Raw genomic sequence first — 13649 nt, forward strand, 5'->3', positions numbered from 1 at the left:
GGTGGTCATGGTGTTCGGCCAGCTTGGCAGTACCCCGGGCACTACCGAGCCTCTGGGGTTCTCGAGTAATCCTACTGCTTGAGCAAAGAGTGGTCGGGAGCCTAGACCCTCGGGGCGGGCTGTCAGTGCTCGGTCCCGTCCGTCCTAGCCTGGACACCACTAAACTGTGGGGACTCTTGGTCGCATTTCCGCCCGCACGTGTCTTTGGTCTGCTTGTTTGAGTGGTCGCAAAGTGGAAAAGTGTTCACTGGTCGTGGCGTGTTCCATGCTGGATCGACCTATCTCTCAAGCAAGGAAGTTTGTGCCTTTGTCTTGACTTAGCCGCTGCAAACTCGCGAGGGCCCGGGGGTTTAACGTGTGGAGTTGTCTCATTACTTGGACGATGAGTGGTCGGGGCGACTTCGTTCTCGGGGGGGAAGGTCGGGCTCGGTCCGGCTAAGTACTCCTCGGAACATCAAGTGAAAAGCGAAAATACTTCATCAAGCATCAAGACAAACATTGGAGTTGCGATCCCAAAGAAAGGCTTCCATTATATTCAAAAAAGAAGAATCATTCGGAGGGATCACTCCCATATTTACAACAAGTTAAAAAACAAAAAACAAAAGCCTAATCTAGGTCGGCGGGCTCTGAAGGCGGCGAGGAGTCTTCGCTGCTGCTGCTGCTGCTCGGTACCAGCGGCGACTCCCGCGTGAAGCAAGCTGCCACCTCGGCGGTGACGCCCCGGACAGCCTCCCGGGTGGCTCATTCCTCAGCCTCAACCACCCCCTGTCGGATTGGCTCCAGCGAGAAGTTGGGGTCTCGACTTCGGTAGCAGGCCAGGACGTGCTCGACCACCGCTTGAGCCAGAGCGCGCCCCTCCCGGGAGGCCAACTCCTGCATAGCCCGGGGAAGAGCCTTCAGTCGCCAGCTGATCTCCTCGAAGCCGAGGGCGATGTGGCCGATGGTCTCTAGATCCATTCCCTTCTCGCCCACGTTGACTCGCCCGAGCCCGGCCACCCTCACGGACCTCCGTGCTTGCCGAAGAATGTCTCGCATCATCAGCTTGACGTTGGCCCGCTCGGCGACGACGGTCTCAAGCTCGTCCTTCGCGATCTGCAGCCGCTCCTCGAGGCTAATCCCCTCGGCCACGCTGGTCGGGACACCGCTGGTCGTCGGGTCTTCGGCTTGGCCCCACTTTACCTGCTCGGCGAGGGCAACAAGGGCTTGCTCTCAGGCGTCCAGCTTAGCCTCCCATTTGGCGACCTAGTCCTCCCGAGCAGTTAGGGCCGCCGACGCCGTGGCAGCCTCTTCTTTGCGCAGGGTAAGCTGCTCGTCCCGGGCGTCCTGAGCCGTCGTCGTGATTTCGACGTCAGTCTTGCGGACCGCCACCTCCTCCTCCTGACGGAGGACTTCGGTGCGACTCTGCTCGAGTTCGTCGTTACGACGGGCTAAGTCTGCCCGGGTGGTCTCCACAGCCTTCTCGCGTTGCACGATAGCCTCCTCCCGAGCACGGACCAGACGCTCCCTAGCGAGCAATTCTGCGACCCGCCGCCGTGACATCTCCCCCAAGCGGTTTGCCTCCTCCTGCTCGGTGACGGCCTCCTCACGCACCTCCCGCTCCTCGGCCACTGCGCGCATCGCCCTCTCATGGGTTGCGCGGGACGAGGCGATGCGGGCCTCCAAAAGTCGGCCGACCTCCTCCAAGCGCCCCCTCACCTCGACGAGGGCGGCGCGGTCCGTCTCGAGCTGCACTCGCTCCCCCGCCACGATCGCCTCCAGCCGCTCGATCACCTCCCGGGCGCTTCCTAGCACGTCCGGGAGGGGTTCTGCGGCCTGGCTGGACGACGGCCGGACGCTGGGTCCCCTGCGAGCCCTCTCTGCAGAGGCGCTCGGGGTCCCCAATTGCTGCCATGATGGCGCCGCCCTCGCCATGGCCATTTGCCCCGCCCTCGAAGTGCTCGGGGTGAGCTCGGCCGACACCGGCTGCTTGGGCGCGGCCGCTACCCTCGGCTCAGGGCAGGGCGGCGCCTGAGGCTCTGGGTCGGCCGGCGCGCTCGGCTTAGGGGTAGGAGCCGGCCTTGGCGCCTCCGGTCACCTTTGGTCCCCGACGGCGTCTTTGGGCGGTCTGAAAATAGAAAAAAGGTTAGTCCCCTAACTTACATCCGGGCAAAGTGCGCTCAGGAAAAGGAGAACACTCACGTCGATTTCGGTCCGCGCTACTGCCACCGAGACTCTGGGATCTTGAACTCCGGGCCCTGCGGCTTCGGCCCGGGGTCCGCCTTCCTCCTCTTCGGTGGGGGGCTCTGTCCCATTTGCTCCACAGCACTTGGGAGATGTACAGCTCCGTCAAGCCGTCCCGCAGCCGGAAGTTGCAGCAACCGGCGACGTCCGCGGTGGAGGAGCCTCTCTTCTTTCCGGTCGACCGCAGCACGAAGAAATGGCTGAACAGCGCCACCAACGGCGGCACCCCCACGAACATCTCCCAGAAATGCGCGAAGATGGCCAAGATGACCACCGAGTTCGGACTCAGGTGCGCCAGCTGGATCCCGAACGTGTCGAGGATCTGAAGGAAGAATGTCAAGAATGGCGGCACCAGCCCGACCGCCATGAAGGAGACGAAGACAACGACGCGCTCCGACCGGTCCGTGACGGGTGGGAAGCTCACTGGCCTCACCACCGACGCCTCCCGCTAGCCTTCGGGCACCATCAGCTTGCGCACCTTCTCCGCCCCCTCCTCGTTGACAATCCTCGACTCCGGCAGTATGCTGTCAGGCCCCTTGTCACGGCGGCTCCTTCCTGCCCTCGGCATTGTTTCGGGGTGGGGAGTGTGCTGGAACGGTGGGGAAAGAGAGTGTGCTGCGGGCCAAATGGAGGGCTAGAGCTCTCGAGCGCAAGGAAGAAGAAGGCAAGAAGGTTTGATCGCGGAGATGGGGTAAAGGGGCAACAGTTCGCTCCCCTCTTTCTTTTATATCCTAAGGATTTCAAACGACACCTGCCGCGGCGCGTTCGGTGAGACAAATTTCCTCGGTCGGCGCGGGCGCCAGGCGAATCTCCCTCGATCTGCGCGGTTGTCAGGCGCACTACCCTCGATCTGCGCAGTTGCCACGCGCGCCGCCTGCCTCGTTATCACGCGCCTCGGGAGTTGGCTGGACGCGTATCCGTCCGGCTCCCCGCTGCGCCGTACCAGAAGCCTGGGCCTGAGAGACCAGTGCCTGAGGACGTGCCACGTGGCGTCGGTGCTGGGCTCGGCCTCAATGAAGACGAGGGCCCCATCCGCAGTCTCTGGGCCATCGCCTGCCAATGGGCCCGGGGGCTGCTGTCGGTGACACAGGAACTAGGGGTCCCCGAGTCCCGAGGCCGGATTAGCAGTTTGCCACTTGGCGCCCTCCCACGGGGATCATCGCCGCGAGGTGCGAGAAGACTAAGTCCCAGGAGAGGGTGCTCGGGACCATGAACAGTGGTCCCCGAGTACTCGAGTTCCCCGATGACCCGAGAAGACCAAGCGCCGGGAAGAGAGTGCTCGGGGCCGTGAACAGTGGCCCCCGAGCACTCAAGTCCCCCGACGATCAGAAAAGCCGAGTACCGGGATGGGTGTGCTCGGGGCTGCGAACAGTGGCCCCTGAGCACCCTGAGGACCCAAGGAAGTTAGCACCGGGAAGAGAGTGCTCGGGGCCGTGAACAGTGGCCCCCGAGCACTCAAGTCCCCCGACGACCAGAAAAGCCGAGTACCGGGAAGGGTGTGCTCGAAGCTGCGAACAGTGGCCCCCAAGCACCCGAGTACCCCGAGGACCCAAGGAAGTTAGTTCCGGGAGAGAGTGCTCAGAGCCGTGAATAGTGGCCCCCAAGCACTTGGTTCTCCGAGGACCAAGAAAGGGCATATCCGGGAGAGAGTGCTCGGGGCTGTGAACAGTGACCCCTGAGCACTCGGTTCCCCGACGGCCTCAGAAGTCCTACGCTAGTGGCCCCCACAGAAGTCCAGCGGTGAGGTGTCAACCAGTGAAAGGCCCGATGCCGCATTTAAGAGGGCGCGTGGCCTGTCACTTCCAACTGCTCCTGCCACGCTCGGTGTCAGTCCCTACCACAGTCTGGCAGGGAGGCGTGGGGACATTTAATGCACGGGTCCCATCCCGCTTCATCCGGCGCACCTCGGGATAACATCGCGAAGCCCAAGGTGCCCCGCGCTGCCACCCTGATGTGTCAGACCCGCTCTGACCGAACGGGCACGCCGTCTGCTCGGTGGCTGCCCGGTGGGCCCTCCCCGCGGCGCCCGTTGCAGAACGACATGATGACGAACAGACCGAACGGAGGCGCATTTTCATCCCTCCCCGTCACTTCGCGCAGCAGCCCATGATGGTTGTTTTTCCATTTATGGCGCCTTGGAGCTCGTGCCCTCCCTTTCTGGGCACGCTACCGCCGGCGAGTATTTAAGGGGGGATCGGAGTAAGAAAAAGAAAGAGAGAGACAAGGAGGAAGCCGAGGAAGAAGACAGAGGTCCAGTACAAGCACAGAAGCTGAGATCACCGACGAACAAGGAGCCCGAAGCTCTAGGATAGACAAATATTCTTGTAACCAGCAACATCTCTGAGAGACATTCTCAGAGCATTTATTGCACACACACAGGAATAGGGTATTACGCTCAGTGCGGCCCGAACCTGTCTAAAAACCTCCAGTGCATTTACTGCATTCTACATTCGATCCTTCCATCCCACCGGCATCGCATTTACGCACATTTATTTCACCCGCAAAACAGATTCAAAATCATCCCCCCGGCCGAATCTCAAAAGGGGTCCCTCCGGATCCCTGCTTGAGGAGTTCACCCTCCGACAAGAGGGATGGCCAAGAAGGAAAAAGGATTTTGAAATTGATTGAGGGGTAAATTTATTTGAATTTATATTTGGATTTGGATTTGGGTTTGACATGAGTTCACCCTCCGACAAGAGGGATGGCCAAGAAGGAAAAAGGATTTTGAAATTGATTGAGGGGTAAATTTATTTGAATTTAGATTTGGATTTGCATTTGGGTTTGACATTAATTCAAATAGGAGTATTTGAATTAAGATTTGGATTTGAAGCTCTAAGATTTATGAGGGGATTTGAGTTAAATTTGAAATTTAACTGAATTGAATCAAATACTAGATTTGAATTTGAGAGACATTCAAATTCAAATCTCCACTCAAGAACCATAAAAACAATTAAAACAAATGCATATGATTAAAATTATTGTAGGGGTTAAACTAGAAAATAATTTGGTGCTCTTTGAAATAGTTATCCAAAATAACATATTTGAATACACACATACAAGGATATATATTTTCAAATATATATTTCCTTGATTTTAATTTATTTTGGATAATTGGATTTTTTTTTAAAATGAGTAAATGTTGCTCGGGATGGTACAACTGCGACCCGTATTATATTAGAAAGCTTGTCGGATAGCTTATCGGAGTTGGTTGGAGCCTTGTAGAAAAGCTTACCGGACCTTGTCGGAGAGCTTGTCGGACCTAGTCGGAGCTCCTTGATTGCATTTGTTCTGGTTCACGTTATATTTAGAAATTAAATTAAATTTAAAAGTGTGTTTTTTTCTAATAGCTCATACATCTGTTTCGTTGGCACATGACATTTCGTGCTTGAAATTTCTCGGACTGCAATATGAACATTTATTATCCAAATACTCTTAGGTTACATAAATTTCTTTTTGTAATTCTGATTGTTGGCTCATTTGTCTTGGTCGAAAATTTGGAATTTGTCAGCTGTAAGTGAAAGATATTTTACTGGAAGATGATAATCAATGGATACAGTTCTTCGATCAGTACTAGTGAAAATATTTGATTATCCAATTAGACGGCTCTCCGCTTTTTCACTTTTAAAATTCACGTTTTTGAATTCTTTTTGTGGAAATTGGTGGGACTAGAGGTGGTTTTGAGGGGATGAGGTGGTACCGTCTGATAGCAGAGTAGTGGACGACTGTGGAATCGCCACTTGGCATCTTATTATGTTCTATAGACATTATTGTTCTTGACAATGTCTTTGACAAACTTCTGTAAGAAGATAATTTCTCCAAAAGCTATTGTAATAGGATATGGTAAAGAAACTGTTGCATAGTACGATGTTCTTAGCATATCCGTCGAACTACCAGTGGCCCGCGTTAATAGCACAACTATACTCACTACATCAGACGCGAAGCTATAATACTCCACTCGAGTGCACGGGCACCAAGGAAAAAAAATTTAAATCTCAGGTATCAGTAATTCAATTTCACTTAATGTGCATCACATAATTCTAACCATATGCACCATCTAGATCTAAATACGTTGAAGTGTGCACTCGGATCTTCAAAGCTCTAGCTTCACCCATGTGCTACATTATATTTCTTCAGCATTTTTAATTTGTAAATGTCACGTTATGGTGTTGCACTTTGTCTCAAAATGATTTAGTGATGATCTTGAAGGATTAGGATAATTTTCTTTAGTTTAAGATGCTTCAGACTTTTAGTGACATGGGTGGTGAAAGTGAAAATACATGAATGATCCATAGTGCCATTTACTAAGATATTGCCACGCGCTCGTGCCACAACATGTATTTTAAAATTGTATATGTTACTTTGGTCTCTATTTCTTTTGATTATTGTGCTGTTTCAGTTGTTGTAGATGTATACTGTTGAGATAATGGGTTCATAACCATCAGCAGCAACATGCTCTCCTTTCTGACAGACACATATATGACATGCTTGCGCTCAAGGTGGCCCGCACATTTGTGAAGCTAGACTAATCATATTCATCAAATTTGATTAAACCACTCCGTACTATACTAATGAGAAAATAAGGAATATTATGGAACTACTTTCAATGTCAGTTGTCCTCATATTGGATTGTTCATGAGAGTACCACCATTTACTAAAAAAGGGTATAAAAGCATGATATCTAGAGAAGCCTATTGACCTTGGCTAACAATTTATGCTCATTCTGTTTAGCTGTACGTATAATTGTAGATGATTTTGAGCCATCTCTTCTTCATATTTATTTCATGAAAAATATAACATTTAATTTATATTTTTATCCTAAACATGTTATGTTACCTAATTCATAATATTTGTATTTGTGAAAAATTGTTCTTTCTAGACGATGAATAGATAAACTTTATCTTACTTGTTAGTTGAGGGAAAGAAAATGAGCTACTATTTTGATGCGTCCAAAATCTGGATCACTTTTTTGGTCATTGGATTTATACGGAGAGTAAGAAGATGTTTTATTGGACGTTGATGTAAGTTTAAGTCACATCATGATAGATTGTGAAGAAATCCTTTTGATGTTTTTTGATGAATTGGAAGAAAGAAAACAGTGAATCAAAAAATGCATTTACAATTTGTGCAAGAAGCTCGTGTTTGGAGCTTGGTGTCGGCGAGTACATGGCGACCGATGTCCTCCTCCTACAGTTTTCATCGTGAAGCCCTATTACCATGCTGTTGCTGCGTCACCACATTACAAACTTAGCTCTCAGTAATAATATGGTCCTTCTTGCCAGAGGTCTAGATAATAGCTTCTCACGTCCACTTCGTCACGACCAACGCTAAGTTATCGTCCATTGTCTGCTCGTCATGGCCTCATGAATACACAGCCTCCCGTGGAGATCAGATCGACACAAAATGGCCAATGATGTTAGTTTCTTCTTCTTCTGTTATTAGATGCACATGGTCCTATTTTAGAGTTGTATTATATTACTATTGCTATATGTATCTATCTGTATCAAATCAATATTTCGTAATACATGGATTCCAGATATGTTACATGTAATATGTGCCGTTATAATCAAGGCCAACGACAATCAACGGCATGGATCTTTCTCTTCTTCCACCGATTAACATGGTAATTTTGTCACCTTAAGAGCGAATATGGAGGCTCGTTTTAACACTAATAGCAAGGTGATTAGCGTGGCTAGTCTTGGTGCAATATTTTATCACGATTACATTTGATTAATTATATTTTACGTAGACTCTTTATTTAGATATTTGATTTTTTTTTTCTAAGACTATATTTGATACGGATCCCTTTTTTTCTATTCTAACCCCAATTTTAATTATTGTTGATTTTATTTTATTTGGACTCTTTATTTAGATATTTGCTTCCCCAACCGTATGAAAATCGAACTGCTTATTTTCTATAATATTAATTCCGAATTTAGCTATTTATTAATCATATTGATATAAACTTTTTGATTTAATCTAGACTGTTAGATGTTCATAACAATGATTGGTCTATATTTTTTTTCTTTTTTAATTAATATAGTAATTTTGTGGCCTTAAACATAAACGTGATGGCTTCTTTTGCATCTCAAATATTAAGATAATAGATAGACATGATCAGCTCTGTTTATACCTATTAATTATATCCTGCTCTAGCTCTAATAATTCAATTTCACGTACGCGATTGCGTGTATGAAACCATAAAAAATAGCACACCCAGGATTCAGGAGTCGTCGTCTATTCAAGTTCACATTATCATTTTTTCAACTGATTTGTCAGTTTTCATCCCTAGTTTCCCGATATAAGCAATCTCTGCTGTGAAACAAGTCTCTTTTCAAAAATATTACCTAGCTCTTTCTTTCAGCTGGTTGTAACGTGTGAGTCTTCTGCTGGCGCGTGATAGGATCAGCGTACTCCACTAATTGAAGTGAACAACGATCCGGACATGGCCACAACTATACTTAACTATCATGATTGCTTTTCGCAGCATGATCATGATCGTCACACAGATGGATCTTTGACAGTATGCTTACAATACTAGCTCCAAGATACCGATCCCTTTCGAACTTGCAATCCTTGTGCATGTGCAGCTGAGACTAATTAGTTATTAACAACACCCATCCTCAATAATTACCCTCTAATCATCTTACACCATTCCACCGGTGGCCGCGGCGCCACCATTTTTATGGACATAGGAGAGCTCACACTCTTTATCATGGTCACCATATTCTTCCGCCACCTCCAGTGGCTTCATGGCGTAGAAATGGAAGCAGATGAGGTAGTAGCAAAGGTTGAGCACCATGATGCAGGTGACGAGCCAGTAGTAGTTGTCGATCCTGCCCCGGTTGATGTTGTCCTGGAGCCACTCGGCGCGACCTCGGGTGGCGTGCTGCACCGCCGTGACGAGCACCGTGCCCATGAAGTTCCCGAGGGAGCCGGCGAGCCAGAAGAGCGCGACGGCGGAGCTGCGCATGCTCTCGGGCGCCTGGTCGTACAGGAACTCCATGTGCCCCACCGACGAGAAGGCGTCGCCGATGCCGTGGATGGCGAACTGCGGCACCAGCCAGAACACGCTGAGCGGGACGACCGCGGCTGGGTTGTCCACGAGCCCGTGTTCGGCCGCGGCGCCGCGGCGCTTGGTCTCGACGAGCGCGGCCGAGCCGACGCTGACGATGGAGATGGCCAGTCCGATGGCCATGCGCTGGAAGTAGGTTATCCCGGACTGCAGGCCCGTGACACGGCGCGCCAGAGGCACGAAGGCTCGGTCATAGAAAGCCAGGGTGACGAGCATGGCCGTGGTTGAGAAGATGGACAAGGTCGCCGGCGGGATCTCGAAGTGACTCGTGATGTGGCGTTCCATGGTGCGCGCCTGCATGATGGTGAAGGTGTAGTTGTGCGAGCCGGCGGTGGCGAGCATGATGCCGGCCGACCAGATGGGCAGCAAGCGGATGATGGACTTGAGCTCCTCCACGCGGTGCACCGACGACAGACGCCACAGGTCCAGCTGCCCGGAGTCCGAGATGTCGCCCGGTGTCACGATCGCCGCCCGGTCGAAGAACCTTAATTCACATAGGAAGAGCTTCGTAAGTTAACTTCACATGCCGACAGCAGCAGGTCTCAGATCAAGAAATAGGAGTTGATGTAATTTTTTATTTAATTATATCCGTTAAGATTCAAACTCGAGACATATAATCTTCGTATCATATTAAATTGTACACACAATCATAATACCAAATTAAGTTACATACACTGACTAATTCATCTAGAAACTAAGTTGATAAGAAAGATAAACAATTTACTAATACTTAAACGACTATGCTAGTGAGAGTGTGATATTGGGCAGCGAGCGTAGCAATGAATCTAGAGTACAAATAAATGTAAAAAAGAGGTATGTTAAAGCAGTGCGCGCTCTTGCTTTAAACTTGCGGTTGCATTCCCCTTTTGTGCACTGATAGTGTAACCACCACAAAAAGTCGCTGACGTGTCTAGTAACATTCAGGTACGCAGGCGCCAACGTAAAACACATCACGTGCACACTATCTTACGGCCTTATTACGGGCTTGAAGAGAGCACGTCAAAACATACGGAGCACGACAGATCAAAGAAATGCACTTACGTGAGCTGGTTGGTGTGCAGGAGCCTGCCGTTGGTTGAGATGAGCGCGTCAAGCTCCTGGTCCTGGTACAGCATGCCGGGGTCCTCCGGCACGGCGGCGTTGCGCTTCTTGAACGCGGCGACGACGACCTGCGCGAGCCGCATGAACGGGCTGCCCCCGGGCTTGAGCAGCACGTAGAGCGGGTACCCGACCAGGAACACCACGATGGAGAGGAACATGCCAATGGCCGGAATCCCGAACCCCCACCCCCACCCCACGTTCTCCTGGATGTAGACCACCACCGTCACCGCCAGCAGCACGGCGAACCCCATCGTGAAGAAGTAGAGGTTGAAGTACCGCCGCTTCCGCTCCACCACCGCCACCGCCTCGGCGCCGCCCTGTTGCTTCTGCTGCTCAAACTGGTCGGCGCCGAACGCCACGACGCACGGCCGGATCCCGCCGGAGCCGAGTGAGGTGCACAGAAGGGAGAGTTGGAGTACTGAGAGCTGCAACCCGGAGGCGCGCTGGCACGGGGTGGTCGGCGGGGAACACGGCGGCGGGCGAAGCGAAGGGAGGAGCGCGGACACGACGAGGCCGACCATGCCGATCTGGTAGAATATGGAGCCAGCGATGATGGTCCAGAAGCGGCCGGCGAAGGAGTCGGCGGCGAGCGCGCCGAGGATGGGCGTGAAGCCGGACGTACCGCCGAAGTTGGTGAGTGTGTTGGAGGCCTCAACCAGCGGCAGGTGCAGCTGCTGCGTCAGGTACGTGATCAGGTTGGCGCCGAACCCGGCCATGGCAAACCGGTCGAAGATCTCGCTTGCTGCAATAGACAAGCCATGAGAACATCAGCAAATCCGCAAGCCAGAAACTGCACGTAGAATCTAATTCGCTGTATCGTCAAGATTGGTCTTTTTTTGGTTCTCCAACTCGTTTGTTATCAAATCTACCGTCATCCAGGTTACGTTTATGGTGTGAAGGTATAATTGAGAAAGAAAAAAATGTCAGGGTGATCATTTTGCTAACAACAAAATGTAAACGAATAAAGAATCCAAAAACAAACAAACAGGACAAAGTTAATGACAACGGCAAGGCACTGGATGTAGATTTACAAGAACAGGAAAGCGTACGTCTTCGTGCAATGAAATCATATAAAATTGTGAAACCTGCTTAGTAGACCTCGCAATCTTCGCTAGACGTGTACAGCTAGCTTTGGACACTTGTTTTCTTGATTTGTTCAGAGTCTACACTACACAGATGGCTAATGTTCATGCAAGTATAGTACTCTGCTCACCTAGTATGAGTGGCATGGTCCTGAAGCCTCCCTTCTTCCTCTTCTTCTGCTCTCCATCTCCAGCCCTGTCCACCGTCGGCGTTGTGGTCGCCATCGCCGCAGAGAACTCGCTCCTTGCTGCAGTGAGTAAGTGAGACGTTGGTGGTGCTCAAGCAGAGCAGGGCATATACCAGTGTGAGCTTCACATGCCCATATATGTGATGTGAGGATGGAGCCACACATATATAGACGCGCCGAGCCTGCAGGAGACAAACATCACCGCACTGCCCACGGGAGACCTGATAGCAAGTTCAGACCACAACTGAACACATTTGGTTGTATCGGATTGATAATAATAATAATAATAATAATAATAATAATAATAATAATAATAATAATAATAATAATAATAATAATAAAGTGGACGATTGTTTATGAAATCAATTGTGTGATCAAGTCAGTGTTTGTAACACCCAGCTCATTGGCATGCAGGGGCCCAACCGCCCAAGTGGTTTGGTATGACAGTGGGTTTATCCCATATTACAAATTTATATAAAGCGGATTGTGATAGCATACTATGTATCTCTTCTCTCAAACGCATCACCATACATACCCATTTTATAGTAGCATGAATAAATATGTAAACGAGGTGCTATATATACATAGCTCGTCTCACGTGATACAATGGTTGGGCATAGAGCTGGTATGAAATTAGAGCATCAACCCCTACTACATGTGTACATATGCATGTGAGACCTTCGCGATGGGGTATCCATGATGTATCAAATGAGTGACAATAACACCTAGCCCTCTAGCATGGGGCCACATGATCCAAGCAGTGTAATGTGCTGATATAGTTATGTTGGAAGTTCAAAGCGTGTTATGCTAACATTAAACATTTAATGTATGTAGGTCGAACATATCATTTCGGAGTTACTTTTTTACATGAAGTGAGTGAAAAAAACTTAAGCAAGATGCTACACATACAACGTGTAGCAGAAGTGTGCATTCAGCTTGTTGGTGAAAGCAACTGTCTTTCACGAAGAAGGTATGGCGAGAGTCAAACTCACTAGAGCGACTCAAGTTTAGAGAAGTAGTGGAGAGGAAAAGGATGCCTAGGGTAGTTCTTAGAAACTTTCGTCCCTAGCAATGTGTGTCCATGGTCAGTATATATATTGCCTTCCTGAGCGTATGGTTACAGACATGCCCCTACTAGCGGTAGAGATACGAGCTACTACTGGTACAACCGAGTTACAGGGCTAGTTTAGTAATACATTACTCAACCCAGAGGCCAAAATATCGACAATGCTGATGACACCGCCCAACTATCGTAGTCACAGTGGCGGTGAGCGGCCACTGTGCATGGTCAGTCGTCAAATACGACGCCAGTCTTGTTTGGTGTGTTAGGGTGGCCACCCCTTGCACCAGCGTGTCAGGACGGCCGCCACTTGACTGGTCATGAAATGCTAGTCACATCATGGCAGATACCACGTGGTCGGTGGGCCCGCCCCTGCTGGTCTTAATGAGGGACCCCTCGCCCCTCCCCAAGACTCCATGGGTCTATGGCTTCTAGTGGTTAGCTGCCTCTGGGCCTTCGGAAGGCCCTGAATGCTTGGGTCACCAGGACCGCTCCGGAGCCTAGGGGTTCTGGAACGGTCCTCAGTGTGATGGTATTCGATCCTAAGCGGGTAGAGTCAAGGGGCAACTGGGGTCCTTGATAGTGACCCCCAATAGTAGCCCCTCGCGAGAATGGCCAATGGAGCGGCCATCCCCGTGGTCCCCGGAGCAAGGTTTCTGGCAATCCTTGGCTCCATTGCTATAGGGCCCACGACCCTCTGGTTGTTTTGAGCCGTTTAAAGCGCCAACCCAATGGTCAAGTTGAACGTCTAACGTCACCTACGAGAGAGGGCATTAAATGCAACCTGCAGTTAGCGGTGATGTCACGTCCTGGTGGCGGTAGTGGGACACATGGTGTCTTGGCACTGGAGGATCATGGGGAGCAGTTACGACTCCCCATGATCCTGAGTCAAGGAGCAGGGCATGCGCACGCGCCCTGAGGAGGCA

The 13649-nt window shown here is 50.3% G+C and overlaps 1 protein-coding gene across 1 annotated transcript; it reads right to left on the reverse strand.

Moving 5' to 3' along the window:
- Positions 1-8755: 8755 nt before the first annotated feature.
- LOC133883899 (protein NRT1/ PTR FAMILY 3.1-like) lies at positions 8756-11813 on the reverse strand. The gene is made up of 3 exons (XM_062323295.1): positions 11607-11813; positions 10334-11135; positions 8756-9776 (listed from the first exon to the last, which is right to left on the reverse strand). The coding sequence occupies exons 1-3, from the start codon at positions 11698-11700 to the stop codon at positions 8864-8866; spliced, it is 1809 nt and encodes a 602-aa protein (XP_062179279.1). The 5' UTR covers positions 11701-11813; the 3' UTR covers positions 8756-8863.
- Positions 11814-13649: the final 1836 nt, after the last annotated feature.

This window comes from Phragmites australis, chromosome 11 (genome assembly GCF_958298935.1).
Source record: "Phragmites australis chromosome 11, lpPhrAust1.1, whole genome shotgun sequence".
Lineage (NCBI taxonomy): Eukaryota > Viridiplantae > Streptophyta > Magnoliopsida > Poales > Poaceae > Phragmites > Phragmites australis.

What these genes read in the sequence shown, in the direction of transcription:
- LOC133883899 (XM_062323295.1), bottom strand. Translation starts at nt 11,700, where the DNA reads ATGGCGACCACAACGCCGACGGTGGACAGGGCTGGAGATGGAGAGCAG. An exon ending in GACCATGCCACTCATACTAG is followed by an intron (nt 11,136 to 11,606) that starts GTGAGCAGAGTA and finishes TGTCTATTGCAG; the next exon opens with CAAGCGAGATCTTCGACCGG. An exon ending in CTGCACACCAACCAGCTCAC is followed by an intron (nt 9,777 to 10,333) that starts GTAAGTGCATTT and finishes ATGTGAATTAAG; the next exon opens with GTTCTTCGACCGGGCGGCGA.